This window comes from Sminthopsis crassicaudata, chromosome 6 (assembly GCF_048593235.1).
Source record: "Sminthopsis crassicaudata isolate SCR6 chromosome 6, ASM4859323v1, whole genome shotgun sequence".
Taxonomy (NCBI): domain Eukaryota; kingdom Metazoa; phylum Chordata; class Mammalia; order Dasyuromorphia; family Dasyuridae; genus Sminthopsis; species Sminthopsis crassicaudata.
The window spans coordinates 216,854,823-216,871,088 of record NC_133622.1 but is presented as its reverse complement, the minus strand read 5'-3'; the positions used below and the strand labels follow the sequence as shown (position 1 = coordinate 216,871,088).

The 16,266-nt window shown below is 41.3% G+C and overlaps 1 protein-coding gene across 1 annotated transcript in view; it reads left to right on the top strand.

The window, feature by feature from the left end:
- Window positions 1–380: 380 nt before the first annotated feature.
- LGR4 (leucine rich repeat containing G protein-coupled receptor 4) overlaps window positions 381–16,266 on the top strand; it is a 118,639-nt gene continuing 102,753 nt past the window's right edge. Inside the window, exon 1 of the mRNA XM_074274982.1 lies at window positions 381–1,031. Coding sequence (XP_074131083.1) covers window positions 850–1,031 — 182 coding nt within the window. The 5' untranslated portion in view covers window positions 381–849. The remainder of the gene's footprint in view (window positions 1,032–16,266) is intronic.

The window sequence follows — 16,266 nt, the reverse complement described above, 5'->3', positions numbered from 1 at the left end:
CCTCTCAACCTGCCCCACAAACCAGCCAAGTCAGGGATTTTTGCCTCTTCCCCGCCCCCTTTCCCCCCACTACCTTGTCACTCACACCCAGGGGACACGCCCCCAAAGCCTTGCCCGCCTCCTCCCCCTCCACGCAGCCAATGGAGACTCGCTTCGGTCCATATTAATGAGCTCGAGCCGTCGCCGCGCCAATAGCGCTCGGGGACGAGGGCTCGTTTTGCATGTACCTAAGTGATTTGCATAACTCCGCGGTCTGGGGCTCGAGAGCCGGAGCGTGCAACCCTAGAAGGGAAAGGGAGGCCCGCGGCGGCTGCAGCGCGCCTCGGAGCGGGGGCTGTGCGATCGAGAGCCGCGAGCAGGGGCTGAGACGGGGGTGGGGCGGCCCGGGCGCGGGCGGAATGGCCGAGCGGCCCGCTCCGCAACCCTGAGGGGCGGCGGCGGCGCCGAGCGAGGAGGGCCGAGGGAGCTGCCGACTGCCATGGCCGAGCCCCGGCCGGGCTGCGCGTCGCCGCTGCCGGCTCGCCGGGGTCCCTGCTGAGCCGGGGAGGCAGCGCTGAGGGGCGAGCCGCTTCTGCCCATCCATGGAGCTGCAGCCGCCGCGGGCAGCCAGACACAGCGCCAGCGCCGCGAGCGGCTGCGCCCGGGGCTAGGAGTGCGGAGAGAGAGCCCGGCCGGCCCGGCCCGGCCCCACCGCGGAGCGCCCGGGCGAGAGCAGGGGGCGCAGCGCGACGTGAAGGCGGAGAAGGCGGACGCGGAGCCGCGGGAGCCGCAGGAGCCGCAGCCCGGGCTGCCGGGCGCCCGCCCCGGGCCGCAGAGCGAGGCGCTGCGCTCGGGCGCGCCGCGGCGGCGATGCCGTGCCTCGGCTTGCTCTGCTTCTTGGCTCTGGGCTGGGGCTGCTCGGCCGGGCCCAGCGGCGCATCCCCGCCGCCCTGCCCGGCTCCTTGCCGCTGCGACGGAGACCGCGGAGTGGACTGCACCGGCAGAGGGCTGACGGCCGTGCCCGACGGACTGAGCGCCTTCACCCACTCCCTGTGAGTCCCCCGCCCGGCCGGGAGGGAGCGCAGCCCCAGGGCCCAGCGCCCCGAACTTCCGAGGCTGCCAAGGGCTTCCCCGGGGAGAGCCGGGAGCGGGTCCCGGGCCGGGAAGGGCCGGCGGTGGAGCGAAGGAGGAAGGGAGGGAGGGGAGAAAAGGAAGGGGGAGGGAGGGGAGAAAAGGAGAGAGAAGAGGAAGGGACGGAGGAGAGAGGGAAGGAAAAAGGAAGGAGGGAGGAGAGGAAAGAGGGAGAGAGGGAAGAGATGGGGGAAGGGGAAAGAGTGAAAGGAAGGGAGGGAAAAGGAGAGGAGAAAAAAGGAGGGGAGGAAAGAGGAGGGTAGAAGGGAAGGAAGGAAAAAGGAAGGAGGGAGAGGAGGAAAGAAGGAGAGAGAGAAGAGATGGGGAAGGGGAAAGAGTGAAGGGGAGGGAAAAGGAGAGGAAACGAAGAAGGAAAGAGGGGAGAGGAGAGAGGAAAGAGGAGGGTAGAAGGGAAGGAAGGAAAAAGGAAGGAGGGAGAGGAGGAAAGAAGGAGAGAGAGAAGAGATGGGGAAGGGGAAAGAGTGAAGGGGAGGGAAAAGGAGAGGAAACGAAGAAGGAAAGAGGGGAGAGGAGAGAGGAAAGAGGAGGGTAGAAGGGAAGGAAGGAAAAAGGAAGGAAAAAGAGGAGGAAAGGACACAAGAGAGATGGAAAAAGGAGAATAGAAGGGAGAGAAGAGAAGGAAGGAAAGAGAAGGGAGAGAAGGGTGAAGAGGAAGGAAACTGGAAAGGGAAGGGAGAAGAAAGAAAAGGAAGGAAAGGAGAGGAAAGGAGAGAATAAAGGGAGGAGGAGGGAAGGAAAGAAAAAGGGAGGAAGCAAGGAAAAAAGCAAGGAGTGAAGGATGGGAAAAGGAACAAAAGAGGAAGGGAGGAAAGAAAGAAAGACAGCCGGCAAGGGTGGAGGAAGGGCGAAGGGGCCGGCGGTGCTGGGCCTCTGCCATGGAGGGTTCTTGAGCTCTGGTGATGTGTGTGCCTTGCATTTTCCTGTGTCTCTGCACGTGGAGGGAGGAAACACCTGTGATTCCCTCCCCTCCCCCCTGAAGTTGGCAGTTCGATCAGATCCAGTCCAGAACAGATCCCTCCCTGCAGCCCTCCTGTAAAACCAGGGTCTTCTGAGGAAGGGAGGAGGATTGAGGGGATTGCTTTTGACTTTTAAAGAGGGACGGTTGATCTCTTGGAGGCTCAGGTGTCAGGAAACCTCAACTACAGTTTTGGGTGGTGCATGATAAGTTACATTGTATCTTCTTTCCCCATACATTTCAGCAGCTTATTGCCAGCTGACCTTGTTGATCCATGGACTTGACTGGAGAGGGGTCCTGTGTCAATAACGAAGCTACAAAGAAGCCCATTAAGGGCCCAAACCCTCAGTTTAGAAAAAAAGAAAGTTGGAAATAAGTAGGTGTCCCAAGCACTGGGCTTCTGTCACTTACACAGAATATCCTGAGTGCAGATCCTGTTCTGTGTCTGCTGAGTCAGCTGTGGAGTGATGACTTGAGGTCTGGGGGAATTGGAGACAGATCATGCATCTGACCCTAAAGCTGTGTCTCTGGGTCACTCCTTTATCCTTCTGAGCTTCGAGTAAATAAATCGTTAGGACCTGTTTACATAGATGAATGCGGTTGGGGTGGATGGAGAACTGGTTAGTCAAAGAGAAACATTTATTATACTCAGCCGCTAAGTGCTGGATTCAAATCCATAACTGAGCTAGTTGGAATGTTAATCCCAGATCCTTCCTTCTCTTCTCATCATTATAGTGTGCATCTAATAAATGATTAACTTAAGAGAATTAGAGGGAATGTAAGGATGTCTGGAAAACTGTTTGGAAAGCTCTTGTCTCCAAGAGGGATGAGGTTTTGTTGTTGTTGTTGTTGTTTGTCAGACAAATGATGGAGAGGGCTTCTTGTGTCCTATAGATAGGATTTCTAATGAGTAGAAAAATAGAGAGTTGTTATCAGTATGTTCCATACCGTTGCAGACCACCTCGGGCTTTGCCATTATGGTTAGCTTTTTTTTTTTCCCCCCTACTTCACTTCCCCTCTTGGTAATTGTGCCTTTGTAAGTATTTTACTTTTAATTATTCATGTAGTATGCCTTCTAATATTAATCCAAGCAATGCTGCCTTTGAATCTAGTGTTGAACAGTTTTATTCCCTAATAAAAGACCCTGAGATTTTTTTATTAGGTTAGGTAAGCTTTTGGTTGGAGTGAAGGGATCATAGGATCATGGATTTTTAAATGCAAAGGATTAATTTGGAGGTGATCACATCTCACCTCTCATTTTACAGGTGAAGAAATCAAGGGCTAGAAAGGGAAGTGAATGTGTCCAACAAGGTAATAGAGGTAGAAAGGGCCTACTTCAAAAGCCCTCTGATGAAAAAAACTATACTAACATAGGGAAAAGAACAAAACATTTCATCAATGGGAAATAGAAAGTAGCTTGAATTTAAACCTCAACTTTTTCATCTGAAAAATGAAAAGCTTGGAATAAATGGTCTCAAAAGTCTCTTTTGGCTCCATAGTTATGATCCTCTGGTTTTGTGTTTGTACATGTACTTTACATTAAAGAGAAAGTAATAGATGTACCCTAGCAGCTTTTTTGAGGAGCTCAGACTGGGTCTAGTTTGGTTGGCCCTCTCTGTTGATTAGATCCAATAGTAGACATTTCCTCTAAAGACATCTCATCTCTTACCATTAAAAAACAATGATGTTAAAGGGCCAAACTGAGAACAGAACTATATATTTTAAAGCTTATTCTGAGTATGAGCAGTTCTACAGAATTGAGGTTACCTTTACTTAACAGATTGGCTTAAAAGATTGAATTTTGAGGTTTTCTATTGGTTTGGGGAACTGGCAGGAAACCCACTCCATCAATGAAAATGCATAACTGTAATTTGTAGTCTTAAAGCATTGCTTAGGGCCTAAGTGATTTATACATAGTGACATAATTCCCATGGGCTAGTAGGCTTTGAATTCCAGTGTCCCCGAGTTCAAGGCTAGCCATTTATTTACAATTCTATATGAGAGGGACTGATACCATTTCTATATCATGCCTCTTAGAAAAATTTAATCTGACTTCTGTCTTTGTGATTCCATATTGTTCAAGAGTCTGCTGAGGTAACTAAGTAGCTGAAAACACCTGTAAAATATTTGCAAATTTAGTGCATAAATAAAGCCTTCCTTAAAATTCTCTTTTCCTCTTTTTGTCTTCCCCTCTTCCCAAAATAGTAAGAGCAGATTTCTATGATATTAACAATAATATATGGCACGTAAACATTTCTCTGTTTTTTTTTTTTAAGTCAGAAATGTTTAAATGCATATAATAGTGATTTCTGAGTTCCTTGAGCTCATCAGCTAAATAGCTCTGAGCTGGAAGGAAGCTCAGAGGCTGTATGCTCAGTCATAGGATCATGGAGTTTTAATTGAAAGGAGAGTGTGGTTCAATGGTTAGAGAACATGACTTGTAATCCAGAAGACCTGAAATTCAGATCTGGCCTCAGACACTGAGTAGATAGATGTACAACCCGGGCAAGTCTCTTCACCATCAATTGCCTCAGTTTCCCAATCTGTAAAACGGGGATAATAATATCACCTGCTTCTCTGGGTTGTTATGAAGATCAGGTGAATGACATGTAACGTACCCATTATTTATAATGTCCCAGTTACAGAAATTTGAGAAAATTAAGAGTTGGAGGGAGTTAGGTATTCCAGGAAGTGGGGAGGTGAGGAATTGAAGAGTTTCCCTCAGGGGACTGCTCACATGCCCAGGGCTCACAGGCAGAGCATGAAACATGTCCTGTGGGGAGCAGCAAATAGGGGGCTCTGCTGGAGTGGAGTGTGTGAGGAGTCAGGAAGATGAAGTCCATCACAGTCAGCTTGATTGGAACTTGACTGAATATGGAAGATAATTTCCTTTTGTTCAAGAATGAATTAGGAAATCTGTCATGGAAAACTGGAATAGGAATGTTTGAAGAATCCAGGGAACTATTGTTGATTTGGGTTTGTTTTCTGTGGGCATATTTTTATAACTGGAAAATAAGGTTGCTAGTGATCTGGTGATCAGAATACCGTGTAAACAATTTTCTAATAGGCTTTATTTAGATTAAAAGCATCTAATATGTGCCCTGAATTTATCTTGCACTTTTTTCTTCTCTCTTCCTTCCTTCCCTCCCAAATTTTTTTCAGAATTTGTTAGTGGCCTTTTCTGATAATACCATTTTCTACCTGTGTGGCTTTCAGGGCAAATACTTTTGTTTCTGTAAATGAGAGGTTTAGACATCATTAGGGGTTTGTATGGGTTATGGAACCCTTCTTAGAATAACATTTTTCAGTGCAGAAAATAAATAAGAGGATAATACAAGAAAGCAAATATATTGAAATGCAGCTATTAAAAGTATTTTTTAAAAATTGTGAACTTATTCTGGTTGAGAACTAGATCTTTAAGGTGCTTTATAGCCAGTCTGTGATCTTTGATCCCTCTATTTCAGACCTTCCCTCTCAAAATCTTCCTCAAGGTATTGGGAGAGGGGGAAGTACTGGCAAAGTAGAGAGGGATGTTTTATTCAATACTTTTTCTCTTCTGACAGATCATCTGAAAGCCTTTTATCTTTCTAGTATCACTTGTTCCCTTGTAGAAGGTGATAATTAACTTCACAATCTGTGCCTTTTTGTTTATATTGATTTTTATAGCCAATTAATCAGCAAGAATTTAAAAAGTAAATAGTATGTTATTTTTCTCCAGTTACAGGTAAAGATAATTCTCAACATTCACTTTTTGGATAAGATTTTTGAGTTTCTAATTTCTCCCCCTTCCTCCCTCCCATTCCTCTCTCCCCAAGACAGCAAGTAATTTGATATAGGCTATACATGTGCAATCATGTAAATATATTTTTACATTAGTCATGAAAAAGCAAATATTTTAAAGGTTTATTACATGTCAGGCACTATGCTAAATTCCATAGCTACAGAGAAAGGCAAAAAAGGTAAGTTCCTAAGGAATTTAAATTCTAATATTGTCTCCAGGTATAATTTTGGGAATTGCAAGATTAGTTTAGCACTCTGTCCTCTGCTTGTTTCCTTTGTCTTGCTGACAGCATTTAGATTTTCCCTTTGCAGATGTACTTGACTCTAAGCAAATATATTATGTGAAAATCCAGATTTATGCCAATAAAAAGTGCACTGAAAGTGCTTATTTTTTTTCCAAAAGGATCCATTCTTTAAATAGATGACTAATCTTTGGTAAAATATTAATTATTTATTATACTTTAATCATTAACATCTAAATTATTAAGTATTAATTTATTATTAATATTAAGATATTTAGTAAACTATTAAATAAAAAAAACCAAAGTACTTATTTTGGGGATAATTTTCTTATTAGTAAAGTGAAGTCTGCATATAAAGTATTGTGACCATGCTATTAACATATCATTAAATATCACTGAAGTGGATCTGTCTTCCCTGTTTTTGTGAACTTCTCTACCATAATGCAGATTACCAGCCATTCTCATATTCTTTTTCCATGTTTGTCTGAAGGGGTCCACCCAAAGGTTTGGGGGCCTTTTTCAATGACTCTTGAGTTCCTAAAGATAGAAGTGGAGCAGAAGGGCCAAGCTGTGCAGTGTTTACCCTTTATTTTTACCATGTGATCAGAGATTAAAATGATTTGGTCACGATCATGCAGCTCATATGAACCAGAGGCAGGATTGGATCCAAGTCTAATTGACTCTTGACACCAGCTTTCTTTCTATTTATGCTGTTTTCTTTTACTTTTAAAACTTTTTTTTTCTTTTTCTTTTTTTTTTTTTTTTTTGGTCATCTTTGTGAGGATGGAAAGTGTTCTCATTGGAAAACCTGACTTGTCAATGACCAATAAAATATTGGTATGTAAATCATCCACTTTCCTTTCAAGAAGAGTGGAAGGAGCTCTAGAGTATCCTAAAGACTTCTGTAGCCAAACTAATATCTAAGAACTTTTTCCGTTTTCATGGACAACGTGAGTCTTGTGTAGACATTGGATTGGATTTTTCAGGTTTAAAGAGCATGAAGTAGTGGGGAGGGCACCAGAGACCCACCTGGGTCACTGGGTGACTTTGGTGGAGTCATTTTCCATTGTCTGGAGATCTGGTTGAATTCCAAGGACTTTGAAGGTCCTTTCTCACTTTGAAACATTATATTTCTATGAGACATGGAGTTAATAAACAGGAGAGTCTCTGTGGTTAAGAGATTGCTGTACTCATTGAAAAGTTTTTTCAATGACTTTTGTTTTTGTAGTGTTTACTATGGGGGAAATGACCTATTTCCTCCCTTCATTTGTCAGCTATGGAAGTGTGTATTTTCAACTACTCATTCATGGATCTTATTATCCAGTGACTAACTCTAGTTCATGAAAGTAGCCTAAAATCTGTTGGTGTACCTTTGTTAAAGATTAAACTGCCAGATGTGCCTTTGGCTCTGGAATATATAACTTACAGCTCTCTTGATAAGAGAGAATTTTTTTTTTTTCTTTTTAAAGAAGCTGGATTTTTTTTTTTTTTTAACTCAAACTTGTAATTTCAGAGGGAAAGAACTTTTTCAATACAGATGAGCATCTGGCATTGTCTTCCCATTTTTGAAAACTTCCTAGACCTCCAAGAGATGAAGTAAGTCCAGAATCATGCTATCCAAGATGGTATTAAAGGGAAAAGCTAGATCTTAAAAAAATCCCTTGAGTGTGGCCACCTATCAGACCAGGGCCTCCAACTGCAGCTGTGGTCTGAGATTTAGATCTTGGTAGTTCTAAAGTCCACTTTTCTAGAAATAAAAAGTTATCCAATTTTATTGCTGCTTTCTCTCGCTTTTTAAGTTTTTTTTTTTTGTTTTTTTGGTCAATAAGATGAAATCTTTTAATTTTTTTGTTTTTGAGAATGGACAAATATTGGAAAGCCAGTCATGCCAATGAAAGAAGAAACGATATTTAGCAAATTAGCACCCATCACACAAACTACTATGTCAGCTCTGTTCTGACAAATCTTTTGTGCTCTCTCTACCTGATTGTCAAACTACTGGAGGCCATGTATGAATCTGCAAACTGTCCTATGCAGAATGATCTTAGAATAACCTGGGGTGGGGGAGGGAGAAGAGAGATTTTTGTTGCTTGGGTTAAGTATTGAGAATCATCAGCTTTCTAGAAACTTTAATAAGAGTCATGGTCTATTCAATAAATAACCATTTAAATAGCAAGAGGTAATTATATAGTGTGCTTCATTGGTTCTGTTCAGGTGCAGGGAGAAAAAAAAAAGATTTTAATTGAAACCCTGTTAGAAACTGATGACAAAGCTGAGATTTTTCTTTTTTTTTTTTTTTTTTTGTGTGTGTGTGTGGTATGAGGTCAGTTGGGCTTCTGGTTATGAGTTAATGACTTTGAGTCTCAAATTTTAGTTGTCTGTGTTTACTTGTGGTATAACACAAACTAACTAGCTTAACAGATAACCAGGGGCAGGTAGGCCTTGAGAAGTGGATAAAATTCTGGCCTGGGAGTTAGAAAGACCTGAATTCAGATCCTAACTTGAACACTTATAGCTGTCTGACCCTGAACAAATCACTTAATTCCATCTGCCTCTGTTTCCTCAACTGTAAAATGGAGATAATACTATTTTGCAGAGGCATTCTGAGGTGCTTAGTACTGTGCCAGGGCATCTACTAGGTGCTTAATACTTGGTAATAGCTGCTTAATCAATGCTTATTTCCTTCCTTGTCCTCCCTTTTAAGCAGATAGTATTTCTTTTGCATCACAAGAACCCAATCATGTAGGGCTAATATCTTCCTATTTTATAGATAAGAAAATTCAGGCTCTAAGAAGTTGTGATTTGCTCCAAGGGTACAGAACCACCCATTGAGGTCTTCTTGACTCCCAAATTCAGTGATTTACTCACTGTTAAGTCTGATTCTCATCTGTCCTGCTCTGCATTGTGGGTGTGAGTGACTTTCAGGGCAATTCTCCAGAAAATCCTAGAAGCAAGAAGTAAAACAGAATGTCTCCTTCCTTTTTTTTTTTCCCCAAGGAAGACTTTTCTGTCTTGTGTTCCTAGGGGCCAGCACATATGAAAATAACTGCCTAAATAACCTTCTGAGGAGATGTAATCAGTGCCCACTGCAGGAGGCAGCTGCCACAAGATGGATGGGCAGGAGGGCTACAGAGGTCTGGTTTTGATTCCTCCCTTAGGCACATATGCTTTGTGATCGTGGCCGAGGAGTTTGTCTGCCTCGTGTTTCATGTTTCATCATGGAGATGATACTACTCAGAGTGCCTGCTCCATACAATATTAGGAGACTCAGTGATATTTCTTATTGAAAGTTGCTTTCAGTGTTTGCAGAGTGCTACATGAATGCTGGCTGAAGGTATTCTAGAACCCACAGTGGTCTACTGTCTGGGTGAGAGAGAAAAGAGCAGGGAGAAAATATCAAATGACAATAGATTTGAACTCAGGTCCTTCTGACTTCAGGGCCGGTGCATCACCTAGCTGCCCCCAAATCTCTCTTCAGACACCAACTATGTGAAGGGGAAAGTCATTTTCCATGAGTAGCTTTGCCAAAAGAGCCTCCAAAATGGGGTCATAAAAGGTTGGACAGAACTGAAGCAGCTGAACAACAATTATGACAAAAATGGACTTAATGATAGCACTTACCTCTCAGGTGTGTTGTGAACATCCAATAAGATAGCAAATGGAAAGTATTCTGCAAGTCCAGAATGGTACATAAATGCTCTTATTATGATTACATAAGGAGATTTTGAATATTTTGATTTAATTTGTAAAATTATTTGTGATTTTTTTAGCTGGGTCTTTTTTAAAAAATATCTTCAGTGCTTAGCACAGTGTTTGACACATACCATTTAATAAAGATTTTGCATTCATTCATTCTTGTACATAGTTGGTGCTTAATAAATGTTTATTGATTGATTGACAGTAGAAATTAAATAGTTATCCTAGGCCATCAGGGAGAGTTTTTATTTAAAAAGTTGAGCAATTTGGTGTCACTTGAAAACAAAACTTGAGCCATTAAAAAACAAAACAAAACTATAACCTTGGTCATATGTTTGAACTTGATGCACAGTACTTGAGTGAGTTGCTTGTAGTTAGCTGCCCCAACCCCTGCTTCCTTATTTAAAAAGTTTTCTATTTGGGGAAATTTACTTTAATAAGAGTATCTGAAGAAGGACATAAATTTGGCCTGGAGACAGCTGCTTTACCTTGGAGCGGTATTAGGCACTGCTAAAGAATGTGGCCAGCTCGCCTTCAGAACTTCCTTCTCTCTTCCCTCCCCCTCTGCTCCGCTGGAACGTTCCGATGGGTAACTTCCAGCATAAACCACTGTGTAATTTAGAACAAGTGACAACATCTATAACCAAACTGGGAAGCCTGCTGAGAATTTCTTTAATGTGTAGCTAGATGGAGTTTATAATTCTCATTTTTTAAGAGTTGGGCGGGCAGGTCCGTGCACTTCCAGATGGCATTTTCTTCTCTAAAGCCTGGAAGGTACCTGTTTTGTCTTGAGTCATTTTACCTGTCTTTCCCTTCCCAAGAAGTCCTTGAAGGAACAGCCAGGATATGCTAAATGGACTTCAGATAGAGCCTGGATTTCTACATCATTCTGGATTTTTTTTTTTTTTTTTTTTTTTTTTTTTGGATATACATTATGGCAATGACAAGAACTGAATGAGACGTCAAGGTTAATAAGTCAGTAGGTCTAAAGCTCAACCTCAGATACCATGTAGTCTGACTCTATCTAGCATTTGGAAAAAATGTCCTCTTAGTTGTCGAGGGAGGCCTAGTGATTGTCTTGAGGTAACATTAAGTAATAAGTCAGTCAGGATTTAAACCCAGGATTTTTGCTTCTAAAGTTAGTATTCTTTAAACTGTCACATGGCTGTATAATTCATAGGCCACCTACATGCCAGTACATGACTACTGTAGTCCCAGGTGGAAGAGATCTTAGAGATCATTTAGGCTGAACATCTCATTTTACAAGATAAGGAGATTGGACCCAGAAGGTTTAGGTGATTTGTCTGCTTCATAAATGGGTGGTGAATTGAATTGCCCAAGGTCACATATAAGTGGCAGGTGACTAGGCTGGAATTGAACTTGTATTCCCAGTCCAGGAAAGGAATATGAATTTACATAACAGCTACTATGGACCAAACTCTGTGCTCTGAGATCGACAGACCTTGCAAGATAGGTCATGTTTGAATTATTCCCATTTCGCTTTTGAGAAAACTGAGACAAGCAGAAGTTAGGAGATTTGCTTACTAAAGTCACATTTGGCCTAAAATCAGCGTCTGAGGCAGTATCCTACTCTGCTCTTCCTGACTTCAGGCTCGTTCCACATCACCTGGCTTCTTTAGGGGTATCTGCAGAAAGTGAGACACTGCTCTTTCTTGGTCTTGGGCCATGAAGTCCCTCCTAACGGCTAAGCTTTATTCACAGTGGTTCATTTTAAACCCAATCATACTCTAATATCATTTAATCATTTCTGGGAGCTTTATAATAATCTAATTTGTGACTTTTCACCACCTCTCTAAGGCTTCTCCTGATTCCCCTTGCTACTACTACTTTGCCCCACTCCTTGTTCTATGTATTTGCTATATATATGTACTTGTACATGTTTTCCCCTAAGAGAATATAAGCTCCTTGCAGGTAAGAACTATCTCATTTTGTCTCAAAATTTCCAGTATGTGTGTGTGTACATACACATATATACACATATATATGTGCATGTATACACTCATATGTATCTCAAAGAATCTGGCTTTTAGCAATCCCTAAGTACTTATTGTTTTTAAAATTTTGTTAATTTTCATTGCTCCCTCTTGGATCCTTTTCAAATTCTCTGTTATATTTTTTTAGACAAGTTCCAGACCAAACTTGACTGATATTATGTAGGAACATCACTATGCCTTTAAAACAGAGAATACAAAAATGAATTTAGAGATTCAGAGGTCAACCAACTCTGCTGCTTTTTTTGTGTGTGACCTGAGAGATAAGGGTGGTTTTATATGTTTAGGTAAAGTGTGTAATTTCAACATGTAAAAACCGTTTTTTAGCTTGCAGGTGTTTGAAAGCAAATGGAGGCCAGCCATGGTTGTGATCCTTGATCAAGGGCTGACCTAGAATTTAGAATAGAATTTAGATCTGAAGGTTAGAGGTCTAGTTCAACCTCTTTTTTGAGAAATGAAGAAGCTGAGGACCAGAGAAGTTATAAAAGTTATACTGTTTGTAATAGAGTTGAGATTTGAACCCAAATCATTTGACCAGTCATGAACTGGTAAGACACAGAGAGAAATTGACTTGTCTGAAGTCATTCAGGATTAGAACTCAGGATTCATAATGCAGCATATTTCCCAGTGTAATATATTGCCCTAATTGTTTTTACCTCAGTAATGGCTTTCTTTTCAATCCAGACATTAATCAGGATGGATGAATGAATGGAACAAGATTTATCAGTTAAGAGTCATGCACAAAACTCTGGGATACAGATAGGAAAGCAAGACAGGATGCTATGTGTGAAATATTTTGCTAGACTGGGGGCCAGAAAAAGTACCTGCCCTCAAAAAACTTAACTTCTCCTGTGGCTTTAAAAAACACAGTTTTTCCTATTGTGGACACCCAAGTAGCTCATTTCTAAGCCCTTAATAAGGAAAAGCTTTCTAAGCATTTGAGTTACCCAGAAATACAGAGGTTATTCCATCACCCTTGATGGAAGCCTTTAGTTCTGCCAACATGTATTAGATGCCCACATGTACAAAGCTAGGTAGCCCTTGAGGATAAAAACAACCACCTCAAACACCACCATAAATAGTCCTTGCCTTTAAGGAATAGATACGTGTCCAGACACAGATGTCCAAAGTCCATTGTTGGAAGGGAAATCCTTCTGGGTTAGCCAGGCTGACCTCTGGGGGCCCTTTCTGAGACAGAATATGTTCTTTACCATGTAGGTTCTTTCTTTTGTTTAATAGTATTCTTTTCTAATTAAATGTAAAGATAGTTTTCAACATTCATTATTTTGTAAGACTTTGAGTCCCAGATTTTTTTCTCCCTCTCTTCTATACCTCCCCTTCCCCAAAACAGCAAGAAATCTGATATAGGTCACATTCAGCTTTTCCTCATCTGAAAAATGAAATTATTTGATAAGATATCTGACTTTGGGCCTGGAGTCTTCCTGACTCCTGAGTTCAAAAGTAGCCTCACACGTTCCCTAACTGTACACCTCTGGGTAAGTCATTTAACCCAGTTTGCTTCCGTTTTCTCAGGTAAAATGGGCATCATAATAGCACCTGTCTCCCAGGTTGTTGTGAGGATCAAATGAGGTAATAATTGTAAAGGGCTTTGCACAGTGCCGCACATAGTAAGTACTATATAAATGTTATCTTTTTATTACTGCTGTTGTTCTCTTGTGAAGTAATCATCAAAGATGCTATCTATCATTACTACTAGTGTTCTCTTGTGAAGTAATGATCAAAGAAAGTTATATTTTCCTTTTTCTTGATGAGTGTGTGAAGATCAAAGTGAAAGCCCATTCTGATCTGATATCTCATTTTCTTTGGTCATGAGAAAATTTAGATTAGTCTCTCAGCTATCATTCTGAAAATTATATTTAGGTCCTTTAAGAAACAAATTAACAAAGCATGGTTTTTGTACCTATTTTGTATCTATGGTTTTTGTAACCATTAATGATATTGGGTCATTCATCAAACATAGACTTGAAGTTACTTTCTATCTCAGGTGGCGGGGGGCCAGTGAGACCAGTCTGCTGGGGTGCCAGGTGAAAAAAGGCCAGGCTGTTTGGTATGTCTCTTGGTTTCAGGATGATACTTCTATAATCTTTAGACCTGCTTGATTTTCTATTTTCTGGCCCTAAATTTCAGTGTATTTAAAGAATGATTAACTCTTTCTTTTTGGGGGAACCTCTCCTTTTCCTCCAGAGTAGTACAGTATTGTTGCTGTTCAGTAGTTTGTCACATCTGACTCTTTGTGAGCACATTTGTGTTTTCTTGTCAAAGGTATTGGAGTAATTTTCCATTTCTTTCTTCAGCTCATTTTACAGATGAGAAAATTGAGGCAAATCGGGTTAAGTGATGTCCAAGGTCACATAGTAAGTATTTGAGGCCACAATTGAACTCAGGAACAGAAATCTCCCTTATCTGCAGGAAGCACTCTATCCACTGAGCCACCTAATGCATCATTATTTCTGATTTCTTTTTTAGTAATGAAAGGAGGCACTCTGAAAGTAGATGAGAAACACTTTGATTTGTAAATTCAATAAAGTTCTTAGGTTCTTCCCCATGACTTTATTAGGGACAGAGCATTTTGGGTTGCTTTAAATCTTAACAATAATAAGGTCTCTAAACGTTTTTCCAATGCATTTTATTGGTATTTTATATCTAGATTTCCATTCTGTTTGAAGAATCGCTTACTATTTTGTGTCAGAGTAGAATCTCACACTTTAAAAAAATCACTTTAAAGAAGAAATTTTTACTGGCAAAATCAGTCTTATAACAAATAAAAAAAATGGCGTGGTATTTTTGGTATTTACATGAAAAGCTTCCCAGAAAGTTTTGAAAGTGTGAATTTTGGTACAGATATGATTTTAAAATACCCCATAAATCCAGCCCAACCCGTAGCAAATGTAGCAGCGTTTAGAACCTGTTTAGACTGGCCGAGTGTTTCAAATACAGTTGTGCATTTTTATGTCCTTGTTCTGTTTAAAAAAAAAAAAAAATGTTTTGAGATTTTTTCCTCATTACCATCTTGACATCTGCCCAGTTCCACATGAATAGCTTGACCCAGTCCCTCAGCGGGGAAACTGCTGTAGCCTTGCTTTCAATAGCCGTGTTGCTGACAAAGAAAACATATGGAATATTTCATTCCTGTCTTTCGCAAACAGAGTGTGAGGCAGGAAGGGCAGACAGCGGAAGGCTCCGTCCATTCGGCATGCTCTGCTCCATTGGCAAGATTCGTCGGCTAACCACAGGGCTTACTGTTAGTAATCAAAACGCTTTCTTGCAAAAATCCCATTATGTGACGTTGCATGTTTGTGTTGGTGGGAGGAAATCTTGCTTTTTGAACAGATCAATTTCAAATATCGATTGGAATCGTTTTATAGTGAGGTTTGTTTCCATGGTCCTGTTCCTCAGCTAATGATAGATTTTACCAACGGGGATTTTTCCCCTGCAGTACATTTGGACACCAATCTTCTGTGTTTGAAGTGGATATTTATCTGGCAGCTCCACAAGATGGGAACACAGATGTTGGGTTCCCAGTGGAACATGCCTAGGGGACTGTATGCCTTCATGTTTATCTTCTCCTTGTCAGTCCACAGAATGAGACTAATTGATCATCTTCATATCCCAGCAAGGCACCCATGGCTTTGGCCTTCTAAAGTTTCTGTTGTGGGCTCTATCTATCAGTGTTGAGCTCTGCTTCTCTTCCCGTGTAGTCAGCAATTGCTTATAGAAGGGTATTTGGTTTGTGTCCAGGAAAAGTGGGCATTGGAGCCAACAGCCTAGAGAGCGGGGCACAGGCATATTGGAAAAGGCAAGACTCTTGGGGGCATCGGAATGGACAGCAAGCTGTGTGCCGCTTTCTCCGTGCTTTCTGTCTCCCAGAGGGTGTTATGAAGAAAAACACTTTTTAAACTCTGAATGGCCTTATTAACATATTATTTATTTTTTCTTCTTTCACTGATTTTTGAATAATTTGGATTTTTTGAGCTTTTTTTTTGTTTGCTTTTCAAGATAACTAGCTTTGTTTTCCCTCTGTTTTTCTGCCTCTTTGAAATGATGCCTCAGCAAATGGAACCCAGGGCAACAAAGAAAGGAGAAAGATAACTTTTAAGCAGAAAAAGCAGTGATGTGAATTTCTCAAGCACCTCTCTTATCCCTATGTCTTTGGCCCTAAGGTCCTGCTTATGTGTATATGTGAGGGCAGTCGAGTAGTAGATCTCTTAAGGCCCCTTTCAGAAAAGCTTGAAATCTGACATCCAGTAAGTATACCCCTATTTATATCTCCATGTGTATGTATGCATCTCATGTTTATGTAGACCATACATGCACGCACATATATGAATTAGCCTTGCATATAGTTGCCATTGACTTTATATAATCCTCTTCCTTTAAGATGCAGCTCACACAGCACCTTTGGAGAGAAGCCTTTCTCTATCCCCAAACT